Below are 12,233 nucleotides of genomic sequence, written 5' to 3'. Positions count from 1 at the left end.
CAGGCCAAGCAGCATCAGAGGAACAGGAAAGCTGACGTTTTGGGTCTTCTGAAGAAATCTTCTGAAGAAGGGTCCCAACCCGAAACATCAGCTTTCCTGTTCCTCTGATGCTGCCTGGCCTGCTGTGTTCCTCCAGCTCCACACTTTGCCATCTCTATTTTTAGTTTGATATGTGTTGGCTGCATGTGTGGTCTTGCTTGTGCGACAGAGCTATGCAATATATATTTAATAGGAATTTTCATTTCTTAGGACATGATTTTCAGCAACTTCTAGTAATTTGTAGAATCTAAGAACTCAATAAACAACAAAAAGACAAAGTACAGTGATCTTTGAAACAACTTATCAGGTCAAAACAATCTGCATTCCCTAATGAAATAAAATTACCTGCATAGGTTGGTTAAATGTAGTTCAATTGCTTTACCGACTATTCAATATTTTAGGGCCTCCTGGGCCAAAAGGTGAAAAGGGTGATGATGGATTGGATGGACTTCCTGGACTCAGTGGTGTAGCTGGGAAAAGAGGTGAGTTCAACAAAGAATCCTATGCAAAATATAAATTATGATACTGAAGACTGAAGTTACTTTAGAAGATCTGGCCAATTCTTATTAACTGAAAAGATCATGGAAGTTCCAAAAGGAAATTTTCCTTAACTGATACCATAAAATAATTAAAGAAGGAGGATTGTTTGGCACTTCTAATGATAATTGACAATAAATGGATTTCCAAAGGAAATGCTGGCAACAAAAGCCTCCACATAAAGGAAATATTATAATCAGTCGATACATGTTTAATAGATGTCAAGTAAACAACCTGATGGTAAATTTGTTAAATGAGAGTTATTCCATAAATATGCTTTTAAATTATTATATATCAGCGATGATCTTATTAAATGGTACAAGAGGGTCACGGGAACAAATGGCCTACTTCTGCTCCTAATTTGTATATTCGCATTTTCCCATATTGTAACTTGCCCATTTCTTGTAATTAGTTAAATTTAATTTTTAAAAGTGTAAACGTAAGATAAAATGTTCCAATAGGGCCATCTAGTCTTAGGTAAAAATTGTCACTTGTAGTAAAATTTCTGTGATTCTGTGGGGTGGGTTTGAAGTAGGCAAAGCAAAGAACACTCAGACATACTTACTCTTAAGTTGTACATTAGCATAATTGAGAGGTGGGGTGATAGGCAGGATTAGCGGAGGAGGGTGGGGAAGTAAATTTGTACTTATTTGTTTTGCGTCACTTTTGTAGTTTCTTTACTACAATATTAAAAATGTGGGAATTTGTATTCTGTATTCCTCCTTGTTATTTTATCTTATTTTATTTGTGATGCTAGAAATACAGCACTCAACAAACACTGCAATTTTGCATTTTAGGTTTACCTGGTTTGACAGGAGCACCTGGAATGCCAGGCCTCAAAGGAGATCCAGGAGAACATGGCTTACCTGGATCTTCTGTCAAAGGACAAAAGGGATCATGGGGTATGTTATTAGCTTTCCATGTCCTTAGTAGACCACCTTAATACATTACTGTTCTGATTCATTTCTATTTGATATTTAACATGATGAACTTGATGAGACTAAACCAAATTTTCAGCAACTGTGGAAGTGCCTGTGCTGCACAAGTCATCCATATTTAAAGTCACAATGTAACATTACTGCTGTGTCTCACTGATTGCTGCCTTTTCCTGAACAGTGAGGAGGACCTGTAAAGTGCAGGCTCTGTCTGACATCTCACACACGATGATGCATTGCTGTATCACGGTCTCCTGCATGTCCATCCAGTCAATGTCCTGATCCTCATTCTCAGAATTGCATTTGATCCCACATTTTCTCTGCATCCAGGATAATAAAGTATCCTTTTTAGGTTCCAGTCATGAAGGGCACAACATACTCCAATATTGTGGTGCCCTCTCTCTGGGCTTTACTGCAAGGCCCCAGGAGCAGCCCTGGCATTGAAACCCTTATTTTTGAGGAGGCCTGCGGTCTGTTCCACTCTGGCCCTGGATAGAGTTGTATCTCTGATCAGCACCAGTCTGAGGCTTGTGTGAAGATGTCATCAGCCATCCCATTCTGGCCTCAGGACCTTGAAAAGAGGCAGGAACTTGTGAGTGTATGTACACATCATGGTAACTCCCACAATATCTGAGACAGGCCACTAAAAACTCACATCAATCGTCTTTCATAAGCTGATGTAACCCTGACAGAAACCAATCCTGAGCGTAAGTCCTGCTCCAATGTGAGATGTCTGTGTGTCCCTGCACAAAAAAAATGCAAGTCATAAGTATCCCTGAGCTCCAAATTGAAGGGCTGATGAGATGTGTAAATTGGTCCAAAGTGGCCATGATGACGGTGTGGTCAATGTGGTAGTTGGCCAACTTTCATGGTGGAAAGGTGGAAGGGAATAGTGTTCATGGATTGGGTAGGGGATGGCGGTGAAGATAGAGTTGACCAAAAGCTCAGAGAAGCAAGTGGTGAGCTGCTACCACCAGGTAACCACACTGCATTTCATATTCAAAATTATACCATCTAGTTTCTTGGGGACAGAAGGGAAAGTTGGGAACTGCATAGAAATGAGGCGAGATAAGCTAATAATGAGGTGCAGATGCATAGAAATAAAGTAGTCGCCACTCATTAGCAAGATTCAATCACTTGACATTTAACCCTCAGGGAATGATTGGAATATTTTTCTTGTATCAAGAATCTGACCTTTTGATCCTTGCCTTATTTTCCCAAATCTCTGTTCCTTGCTCATACTGCTCAAGGCAGCAGAAAATTCCGTGCTGTCTTTTACAGTGGGTTTTTACCCTGGAAATTCTCTCTCTAACCTCTTTTCAAATCCTGACAAGTTTAGTCTTTTCATCTGAATGTGAGCTTGTACCCACATTCCACTGCAGCAAACCAGAGAGACTTTTGGCCTCTGGTAGGTCTCTCTTTCACATATCCTGGCAAACTAACTTGTCTGAATTTCTGGGATCCCTTAGGAACTTGATCAGTTATTCTTTATGGCCCAACTGTATTCCATTTTTGGAATTAAATGCACAGTTTAAAATATAATTGTTGGTAACCTGGCATTCTCAACACCTTCCTGGTACTTTGGACAGGAATAGTCTAATCGCTGTAAATACAGATGCTGCTGCCATTGTCTCCAAGTGTAAACACCTTACAGCTTCTTCCCAGTAAAACATTCTACATTTTCTTTAGATAGTTAGCAGCCTGCTCAGTGAGGCCCGGTGTTAGGAAGGCTTTAGTAGAGGTCTCATGTCTCCCATTTTATCCTAATTGAAAGAGCGTGTTCCAAAATACAGCGATATTATAAATATCAGTATTGTAAAATTATAACCTATCCTATTATGGTTGGAATTCTCACGTGAAACTACAAGTGCACCCCCTTTCTATTCTACTGGTGAAACTAAATGCTATTTTCAAATGAAATAAAATATTTTGTGTTTTTTATAACTATCTCATTTTAAATCAAGTCAACTCCTGGCAATATTCAACACATTTTGTGGATACATTGAGCTCTAATTCTACAATAAGTATTAGTTCAGAATAAAGCCTCATTTTAAGCCAAAACAAGTACAAACAAAATACAAACCAAGAAAAAGAAACTTAACCACTGTGGCAGTTTAAAAATCTTTCTTTCTTCATTTGCATGTGTTTTGATTGTTGTCTATAGCACTGGAAGTACAAGTACATAATCAGTTTACAACATTGACAGTCTTCTATGTTAATATTTGTGGGGCATTTTTGTGATTCATTTTAAAGGTCGTAGAGGTGAGAGAGGAAGAAAAGGAGAAAAGGGGGAGAAAGGTGATCGAGGTGAGTGACAAAGTTGTTCTTTTGAAAAAGGGCTGTGGTAACAAATGCCCATCACATATGCTGGAATAGAGTTTTTTGCTTATCCTTCAAAGCAAAGGATCATCACCTGGAGCATTTGATAGCGTTTTAGCGGGTGCATAGATAACTGTTGTTAAAGCCAATCTGCATCTGAAAGGTTCTGTTACTGAACAAATTGTAATGATATGAGTTACTGCCTAAAACTACATATCCATACATGTGTATGTATCACTACATAATTAAAGAATGTTATCACAGAATCAGATCATCATGTCTGCACTATTGATTTTCTCACATGGCCCTCTCTAATTTACTAATTACAGATGGGCTGGCGGTGATACAGAAGATTTTTTAGTAAGCTCGATAGAAACTGCTACTCTGCTACTGATGCCACAAAATCATGAACTGAGCTAGCATTTATTTTCTTCTGTTCTGGAATTTCTTTTTTTATTTTATTAGGAGGATTAATTCCATTATTTCTAAACTGAGATGTGAAGATTTTTCTTTACATCTTTCTTATTTCAAATCTGGACATGAGCAATACCGAAAGGTTATTTATTTTCCGTGAGATAGTAAGAACTGCCAATGCTGGAGTCAGAGATAACACAGTGTGGAGCTGGAGGAACACAGCCGGCCAGGCAGTATCAGAGGAGCAGGAAAGCTGACGTTTCAGGTCGGGACCCTTCTTCAGATTTCTGAAGAAGGATCCCAACCCGAAACGTCAGCTTTCCTGTTCCTCTGATGCTGCCTGGCCCACTGTGCCCCTCCAGCTCCACACTGTGTTATCTCTAACTATTTTTCATTCCTTGTTGCACTGAGAAGGTAATGGTGGGCCTTGATCATAAACCTCTCCAGCCCCTATGGTAGTGGTGCTGACGTGATGGTTTACACAGTCAATTCCAGAACCTTGATCCAACAGTGATGGAGAAACAGTGATATTTGATTAAATCAGGATGGAGTAGGACTCTGTGGGAAGTTTGGATATGGTAGTGTTTTCTTCTTGTCCTTTTGGTCAACAAATGTTGTTGGAGTACAGTACTCTATTTTTGAGCACTAACTAGCAATTACATAATTACTTCACCTTAACTTATTGCCTGTAATCTTTTTAAGATCAACACCTGATGAAAAGTTATTAAAGGAAGCGCGACACAGGATATTGAAATGAAATAAAGAAATGCTTTAAGATATTTGAGGTGGGATTGGTGGTTTTCCTGCTTGAGAGATATTATACAAGGACAAGCATTTCTATACTCTTCCTAAAGATTTAATTATATCATTCTTCCATTTTGGACATTTTTTTAATGACGATAGTTAATCCATGTTCTGTTTGTATTTATAGAACATCCATAATGGAAACTGCAAAGGCTCTGGACCCAAACAACATTCTGTAAATAGTTCTAAATGCTTGTGCTCCAGACTAGCCATATCCTAGCCAAACTGTTCACTTACAGCTCACAAGTATTGGTATATGTGTGGCACTGTGGTAAATTGCCCTGTTCACAAAATGTAGGTCAATTATTGTCCCATCCACTCTACATCATCAGTACAATGTAGGACAGGGTCATCGACAGTGTTAACAAAAAACACTTGCTCAAAAATAATATGCTAACTAATGCTCAGTTTGAGTTCCACCAGCTCTGGACCTCATTACAGCCTAGGTCCCCAAATGAACAAAAGAGCAGACCTCAGTACATGAGGCGAAAGTGACTGTTCATGACATCAAGGCAGCTTTTAACAGAATGTGAAGTTCAAGGATTTCCAACAAAACTTTTATCAATGGGAAAAGGGGGAAATTGACCACTGGTTGGTATCATATCTAGCACAGGTTGTAGTTGTTGGAGGTCAATCACCTGACCCCGGGATGTTGCTGCAGGAGTTCCCCTGGGTAATATCCTAGGCAGAGTGGAGCAAATGGGGCGATTCCCAGAGCAGCATAGAGCAAGTCCTGGATGGAGGCTGGCACAAGGAGGCAGCATGGTCTCATGGTCTGGGGTCGGCGGGCATAGACTGGAACATACTTATTATCATTCTGGACTTTTTCAACTGTTCCCATGCTAATCTATATTTTTTTGCTCTGTAACAACACTATATTCTTTTCACTCTGTAACTATACTTAAAAGTATGTGTACCTTGGTCCTCTGTACCTCAGATGGCACCAAAAGGCGACATTACAAACTTTTCACTGCACTCATTTCAGTGTATGTGACAATAAAGGCTATTCTATTCTAGTCCCAACAATCTTAGTCTGTTTTGTCTTCTATTTATTCTTTGTTGGGATGTGGATACCATGGGCAATGCCAGATCTGTCGCCCATCCCTAATTGCTCCAGAACTGAGTAGTATGCTAGGACTTTTCAGCGAGCTGTTGAGAGTCAGTTATATTGCTGAGAGTCTGGAGTCACATGTAGGCCAGATCAGGTAAGGACCGGAGATGTCCTTCCCTGAAAAGCATGAGTGAACAATAGATCATGGTCACTATCACTGAGACAACATTTCAATTCAAGGTTTATTAATTAAATTAAATTTAAAGTTCAAGAGCACACCACACTAGTCCCAAGGAAATGACAACTCCCAACAAGAGAAAATCTAACCATCTTCCTTTGAAATTCAATCTCATTTCCATAATCCACCATTATCAACTTCCTAGGGTTTGACATTGACCAAGAACTTAACTAAGGCATCTATAAAAATACAGCACTTGCAAGAGCAGGTCAGTGGCTAGGAATTCTGTAGTGAGTAACTCCCCTCCTCACTCCCCAAAACATCTGCCATCTACAACACAGAGGTCAGGAGATTGATGAAATATACTTCACTTGTCTGGATATAAGCAGCCACTAATGGTGAAAAAATTTTAATATCACCCAGGGCGAAGTTGATCGTCAGCCCATTTGCCAGTTTAAACATTTTCTCCTTCCATCAGCAACAAAAAGTGTCAGTAATGCTTGCATAATCTACAAGAGCCACCTCAGCAACTGAGCAAGCTTCTTTGACAGCATCTCCCAAAGCCATGGCCTCTGCCCAACAGAAGGATAATGGTCAACCACCTGCACACTCCCCTCCAAACTAAATACCACCCTAAGCGGTAAATGTATTGCTGTTCCTTTGCTATTATAGTCTTAGAGTCATAGAGCATAGAAACAGGTCCTTCAGCCTACCATGTCTAAACTACACAAACCTCATTTATCTGCACTTGGTCCACAGCTGATTATGCCCCGGCATTTTAAATGCAAATCCAGACGCTTCTTAAATGTTGCGAGAATACCTGTTTCCACTCTCACAGGCAGCATGTTCTACCACCCTCTGCGTGAGAAAAAGTTTCCTCAGATCTCCTCTAAAGCACTTACTCCTCACCTTAAACATGTGCCCTCTGGTCTTAAACATGACTGCCATAGGGAAAAGATTCTCACGACCTACCCTGTCCATGCCACTCATAATTTAGTGCACCTCAATCAATGACCTTACTGAAGTCTATGTAAATCATATCAACGGCTCGACCCTCATCTATTTATCGAGTCATCTCTTCATAAAGCTCAATTAAATTTGTCAGACATGATCTCCCTGTTACAAATCCGTGCTGATTATCTCTATTGTTGGTCAAAATCCTGGAACTCTTTCCAAGTAGCACAGTGTGTTATACCATTCAATGTGTACTGTAGCAGTCAAAAAGAACAACTCACCATCACCTTTTCAAAGGCAACTAGGGGCAGGCAACAAATGCTGGCCGAATCAGCAAAGCCCATATCCTGTGAATGAATAAAAATAAATGCCACTTTAGTGGATTTGTAAAGCAGCATGAGGATTTTTCCATTATGATATCATGTAAAGGGGCCCTGTAGGTATTCTTTTACTTGTAAATGAAAGTATTTGTAACAATACCATCTGTTAATCATAAATCACAAGCTGTAAAACACTGCTAGGAACCCCCATACATAGAAAATAATTACATTTACAATTTAGGTCTTCTTATGTGGACATTGAGTATGGATCACACAGCATTTGTCTAATATTCAGCTCTAATAGTAATGGCATTTAGCTCTATATGAGGAATTGGATTGAAATTTACACAATTAGTAATGGAACCCGGGCTATGCTTCCATCAATGTCTTTGGCGTGCTTGCAAAGATAACAAATAAAAAAACTGTGGATGCTGTAAATCAGAAACAAAAATAGAGATTGCCGAAAAAGCTCAGCAGGTCTGGCAGCATCTGTGAAGAGAAATGAGAGTCAACATTTTGGGTCCGGTGACCCTTCCTCAGAACTGATGGTAGCTAGGAAAATGTAGGTTTATATGAAGAAGATAGGGTGGAGGGAGGGGTAAGGAGTAAATGATAGGTGGGGATACAGCCCATGGAGAGAGAAGAACTGTTGTACAGACAAAGGTGTGGATAACGATCTAACTCCGGAGGGTGAATAGCCATTAATGGAGACTGTTAGTGGCTGACAATGGGTAGTGTGCAAATGGCAGGCTATATGATAACAAGGCCTGGTGTGTGTGGTAGGGGGCTGGGACATGGGACAGTTCAGGCCCTAAAATTGGCATTGCCTGCCACTTTAACACAGCACCCTGTTCCCTGGCAAATATCTCTGTCTCAGGCTTGCTGTAGTGTTCCAGTGAAGCTCAGTGCAAATTGGAAGAACAACACCTCATTTTCACTTGGGGACCCTGCAGCCCTCCAGACTCAATATCGAGTTCAATAATTTTAGGGCCTGAACTCTCCCATGTCCTAGCCCCTTACCCCACACATCAGGCCTTGTTACCACATAGCCTGCCATTATACACTACCTATTGTTAGTTGCTAACAGCCCCCATTAACAGCTATGTTCTGAGGAAGGGTCACCGGACCCGAAACATTAACTCTGTTTTCTCCTTCACAGATGCTGCCAGACCCTGCTGAGCTTTTCCAGCAACTTTGTTTTTGTTCCTGATTTACAGCATCCGCAGTTCTTTCGGTTTTTATTCCCATTAACAGCTATTCACCCTCCCAGCCAGATGATTATCCACTCCTTTGTCTATCCAACGGTTCTTCCCTCTTTTTGGGCTCTATTCCCACCTATCATTTACTCCTTACCCCTCCCCCGCCCCATCTTCTGCAAATAAACCAACATTTTCCCAGCTACCATCAGTTCTGAGGAAGGGTCACGGGACCTGAAACATTAACTCTGATTTCTCTTCACAGATGCTGCCAGACCTGTTGAACTTTCCAGAAATCTCTATTTTTGTTTTGGAAAGATAACAAGTACACCTTTGACACTATTGTCACATGATTCAGTTTGTAGCACTTTCAAAGTTTTGTGTGTTAAATCCACTTCATAGACTTCAGATATAACCTAGGCTAATACTTCAGTGCAGTACTAAGGCAGGACTGCATTCTCAGAGATATCACAATTCAATATATATTTGCCAACTCTACTAGATATAATCCCTTAGCATAAATCAAAGAGGAACATTCATCCCGCAACAACACCAAAACAAATCCTCTTACCCTTTACCCATTTGCTCAAGCCAAGTGTAAGCACAATTCAAAATAATTCTATTGACTTCCTCAACCCAGACCAGCCTTTACACATGCCAACCTGTTGAAGATGGTGGACAGATTCACAAAACCCAGATGACTAGGGTACAACATGCAAGCTGGCTCACCACCACCCTTTTATAGCTAATTAGGGGAGGGCAATAAATGCAGGTCTTACCTGCAATACTGCTTTCCTAAAAATGGATAAAAACAGGATGTTAACGATGAGGCTCTAGCCCAATTCCATGCACTCCCTCTGCCTCCAGCTCCATCACTGTGGGGGTCACAAATACTCAGCCCACCGTGTGCACTCGCACACCATAATTACCTTAATGCTCCATAACGTAAAATTACATTTGACAATTGATATTCCCTAGGGCCCAAAGGTAATTGGCAAAAGTAGCAATGGACATGTGAGAAAAAATATTTTCTTGTTGTAAGAGATTTGCATCAGAGAATGTCTGAGAGAATTGCGGAGGTGCATTAAATTAAAACATTTAATAGGTAATTGAATTATTATCTGATAAGATAGAATGTGCAGGACTCTGGGTGAAGACCAGTGAATGGCATAAGATAAATTATTCCTTTGAAGAACCAGTGCAGATGCAGTGGGCCAAATGATCAACTTCTGTGCTGTAGCCTGTTTTGTTATGTATGTGGTGTTTAACTCTGTTTAGTCTCTCAAAGTATTGCTGCTTAAGTCCTTTCTTTGTTTGAGTCTATTTACAGCTTGATTTGTACCCACAGTCTCTCAAGGCTCTGTTAGAGCAACCACTCCATTTCATAATCATGTTAAACAAACTCAGAGAATACTGGAGAAACTCAATGGGTTTGACGGCATCTGTGGAGAAAGAAACAGAATTAACATTTTGAGTCCAGTATGATTTCTTCATGTCACATGTTGACATCAGCATTGCATCAATGTGCATGCAGATAATGTTAATCCCATTATCCTTCATAGCTATTCTGTGACTCTGATCATATGCTGTAAAACAGGTTTCTTTTGTTGAAAATTACACTCCATTATCTCCACTGTATTTTTTCAGGTGCAGCAGCTTGCAGTTCCATTCCTATAAATGTTTACACACTGGCAACACACTGGCAGCCTCTGATGTGGCTCACACACTGCTGATATAGCTGTGGAGACCACACCGTAATAATTAAAATTGCATGGTAACGTTCACTTCCAACAGTGCTATGCTCTAACATTCAGTTCATTCTCTACATTCTTTAGCCACAGATCTATTGTGGGTAATTAGCTACAAAGCTGTTTTCTCTATATATTCAACCTCCCAACCAACACTGATCTGCATTACAAAGTTACCGCCAAGACTGTGCATTTTTATCTTGGCTAAGGATCTTTTGTGTTAGCAACTCCACAAATAGTTTAGTCAGACCACAGATTTATGCTGAATCTTTGCCAGCTCATACTTCTCCAAGTGTACAGTCAATCTGTCTCCAAGGAAAGATTTGAGTAGATTTCCTGCACTGATGTTAAATTGATAGTCCATTGTTGTTTGGTTTCTTCATTCCTTGCAATAATTTGTAAATAATGGAAAGATATTTGAAATGTTCCAAATCAAGTCTGAAGAATAAGACAAACAAACTGAGAGCATGGATAGACACTTGGGTGTCTGATATCTGGATACTGACTAGTTGTTGGTTGATGGATGGCAGAATTGGAAGCTCAACATTTCTGGCTATAGGGTATTCAGATGAAATGGGGGGGTGCGGCGGTGGATAGGAGGTGTTTTGACAATATTGATCAAAGAACCACTTCTAGCAGGGAGGAGAGACAATGTCATTGAACAATCATAAAATGAAGCCGTGTGGGTGGCAGGAGTGAAAAAGCAGAAAAGGGACAAATGCATTGTTGGTTGTGTACTATATGTGGCTAAACCAGTCAGGGAGAGATAGAGGACCAAACTTCTAATCAAATTTCCTTGGAGTATTAAAGCCTGTTGGTCTGTTATAACTGGCAGGCACAGTTCCTCACCAATTCCTGCCAAATGAAAAATCCTACCTATATTTTGTTGGCTACTCTGTGGACTTATTTATCTTGATTGGGTATTAATCAGTTTGTCAACCTTTTCCTTAGGAGAAATTGGACCTGTTATAAGACTGGTGAATGGATCAGGACCTCATGAAGGCAGAGTGGAGGTTTTCTATGACCAGCTCTGGGGAACAGTGTGCGATGATAAATGGGACAAGCAGGATGCTGATGTGGTCTGCAGGATGCTCGGTTATAAAGAAGCTTATGAGATTCATGCAGCAAATAAATTTGGACAAGGTAATCATTCTCTTTTTCAGAAAGTGGAAATGTCAATGAGTGTCTGGTTTCTGTTATCATCAAAATAAATGATATGCTGGATTGCCAGCAGCAGATTTGCCAATTGAATTTATTGGAACATAGGACTTTGGAACAGAAGGTGAAGGTAGTTAGTGTAAATTAATGTATGTAGAATTGCTCATGGAGAATATGAAACAGAGACAGCATACTGAGAGGTGGAGAATGAGATGGGGGTAAGGGCATCGGAGGACTGACAGAGGTAGGGAACGGGAAAGGAGTCACAGACGGCAGCAGCCCACAAATGTATCTATTTTGCTCAGACCCTCATTTAGAAGCAACTGGGGGTGACATTGTGCCCTATGAACCCACTCTGCCTTTCAGTAAGAGAATACTTGATCAATTGTGGTTTCAATTCCATTTTTCTGTATGTGACCAAACTCTGCCCATGATACTTGACTCCTTGTCAACCAGAAATGATTGGAGGTAGAAATTCTTGCATCTCCATAACATAAAAAAAGCATAATCTGACTGCATGGTGCGATTTGGGTTAAAACAAGCCAAGTTGTTTACACAGGGAGCTAGCAAGGACACAACA

General features: G+C 40.3%; 1 protein-coding gene across 2 annotated transcripts in view; it reads left to right on the top strand.

Annotated features, from left to right (window-relative positions):
- The window catches only part of scara5 (scavenger receptor class A, member 5 (putative)), an 84,133-nt gene that overhangs the window by 45,114 nt on the left and 26,786 nt on the right, over positions 1-12,233 (top strand). For both annotated transcript variants that reach the window (XM_048596767.1, XM_048596766.1), the window contains exons 4-7: positions 441-521; positions 1,374-1,478; positions 3,765-3,818; positions 11,447-11,638. In XM_048596767.1, coding sequence (XP_048452724.1) covers positions 441-521; positions 1,374-1,478; positions 3,765-3,818; positions 11,447-11,638 — 432 coding nt within the window. The remainder of the gene's footprint in view (positions 1-440; positions 522-1,373; positions 1,479-3,764; positions 3,819-11,446; positions 11,639-12,233) is intronic.

Source organism: Rhincodon typus, chromosome 5 (genome assembly GCF_021869965.1).
Source record: "Rhincodon typus isolate 14 chromosome 5, sRhiTyp1.1, whole genome shotgun sequence".
Lineage (NCBI taxonomy): Eukaryota > Metazoa > Chordata > Chondrichthyes > Orectolobiformes > Rhincodontidae > Rhincodon > Rhincodon typus.
The sequence above is the reverse complement of the archived record's forward strand: the minus strand, read 5'-3'. Positions and strand labels throughout refer to the sequence as shown.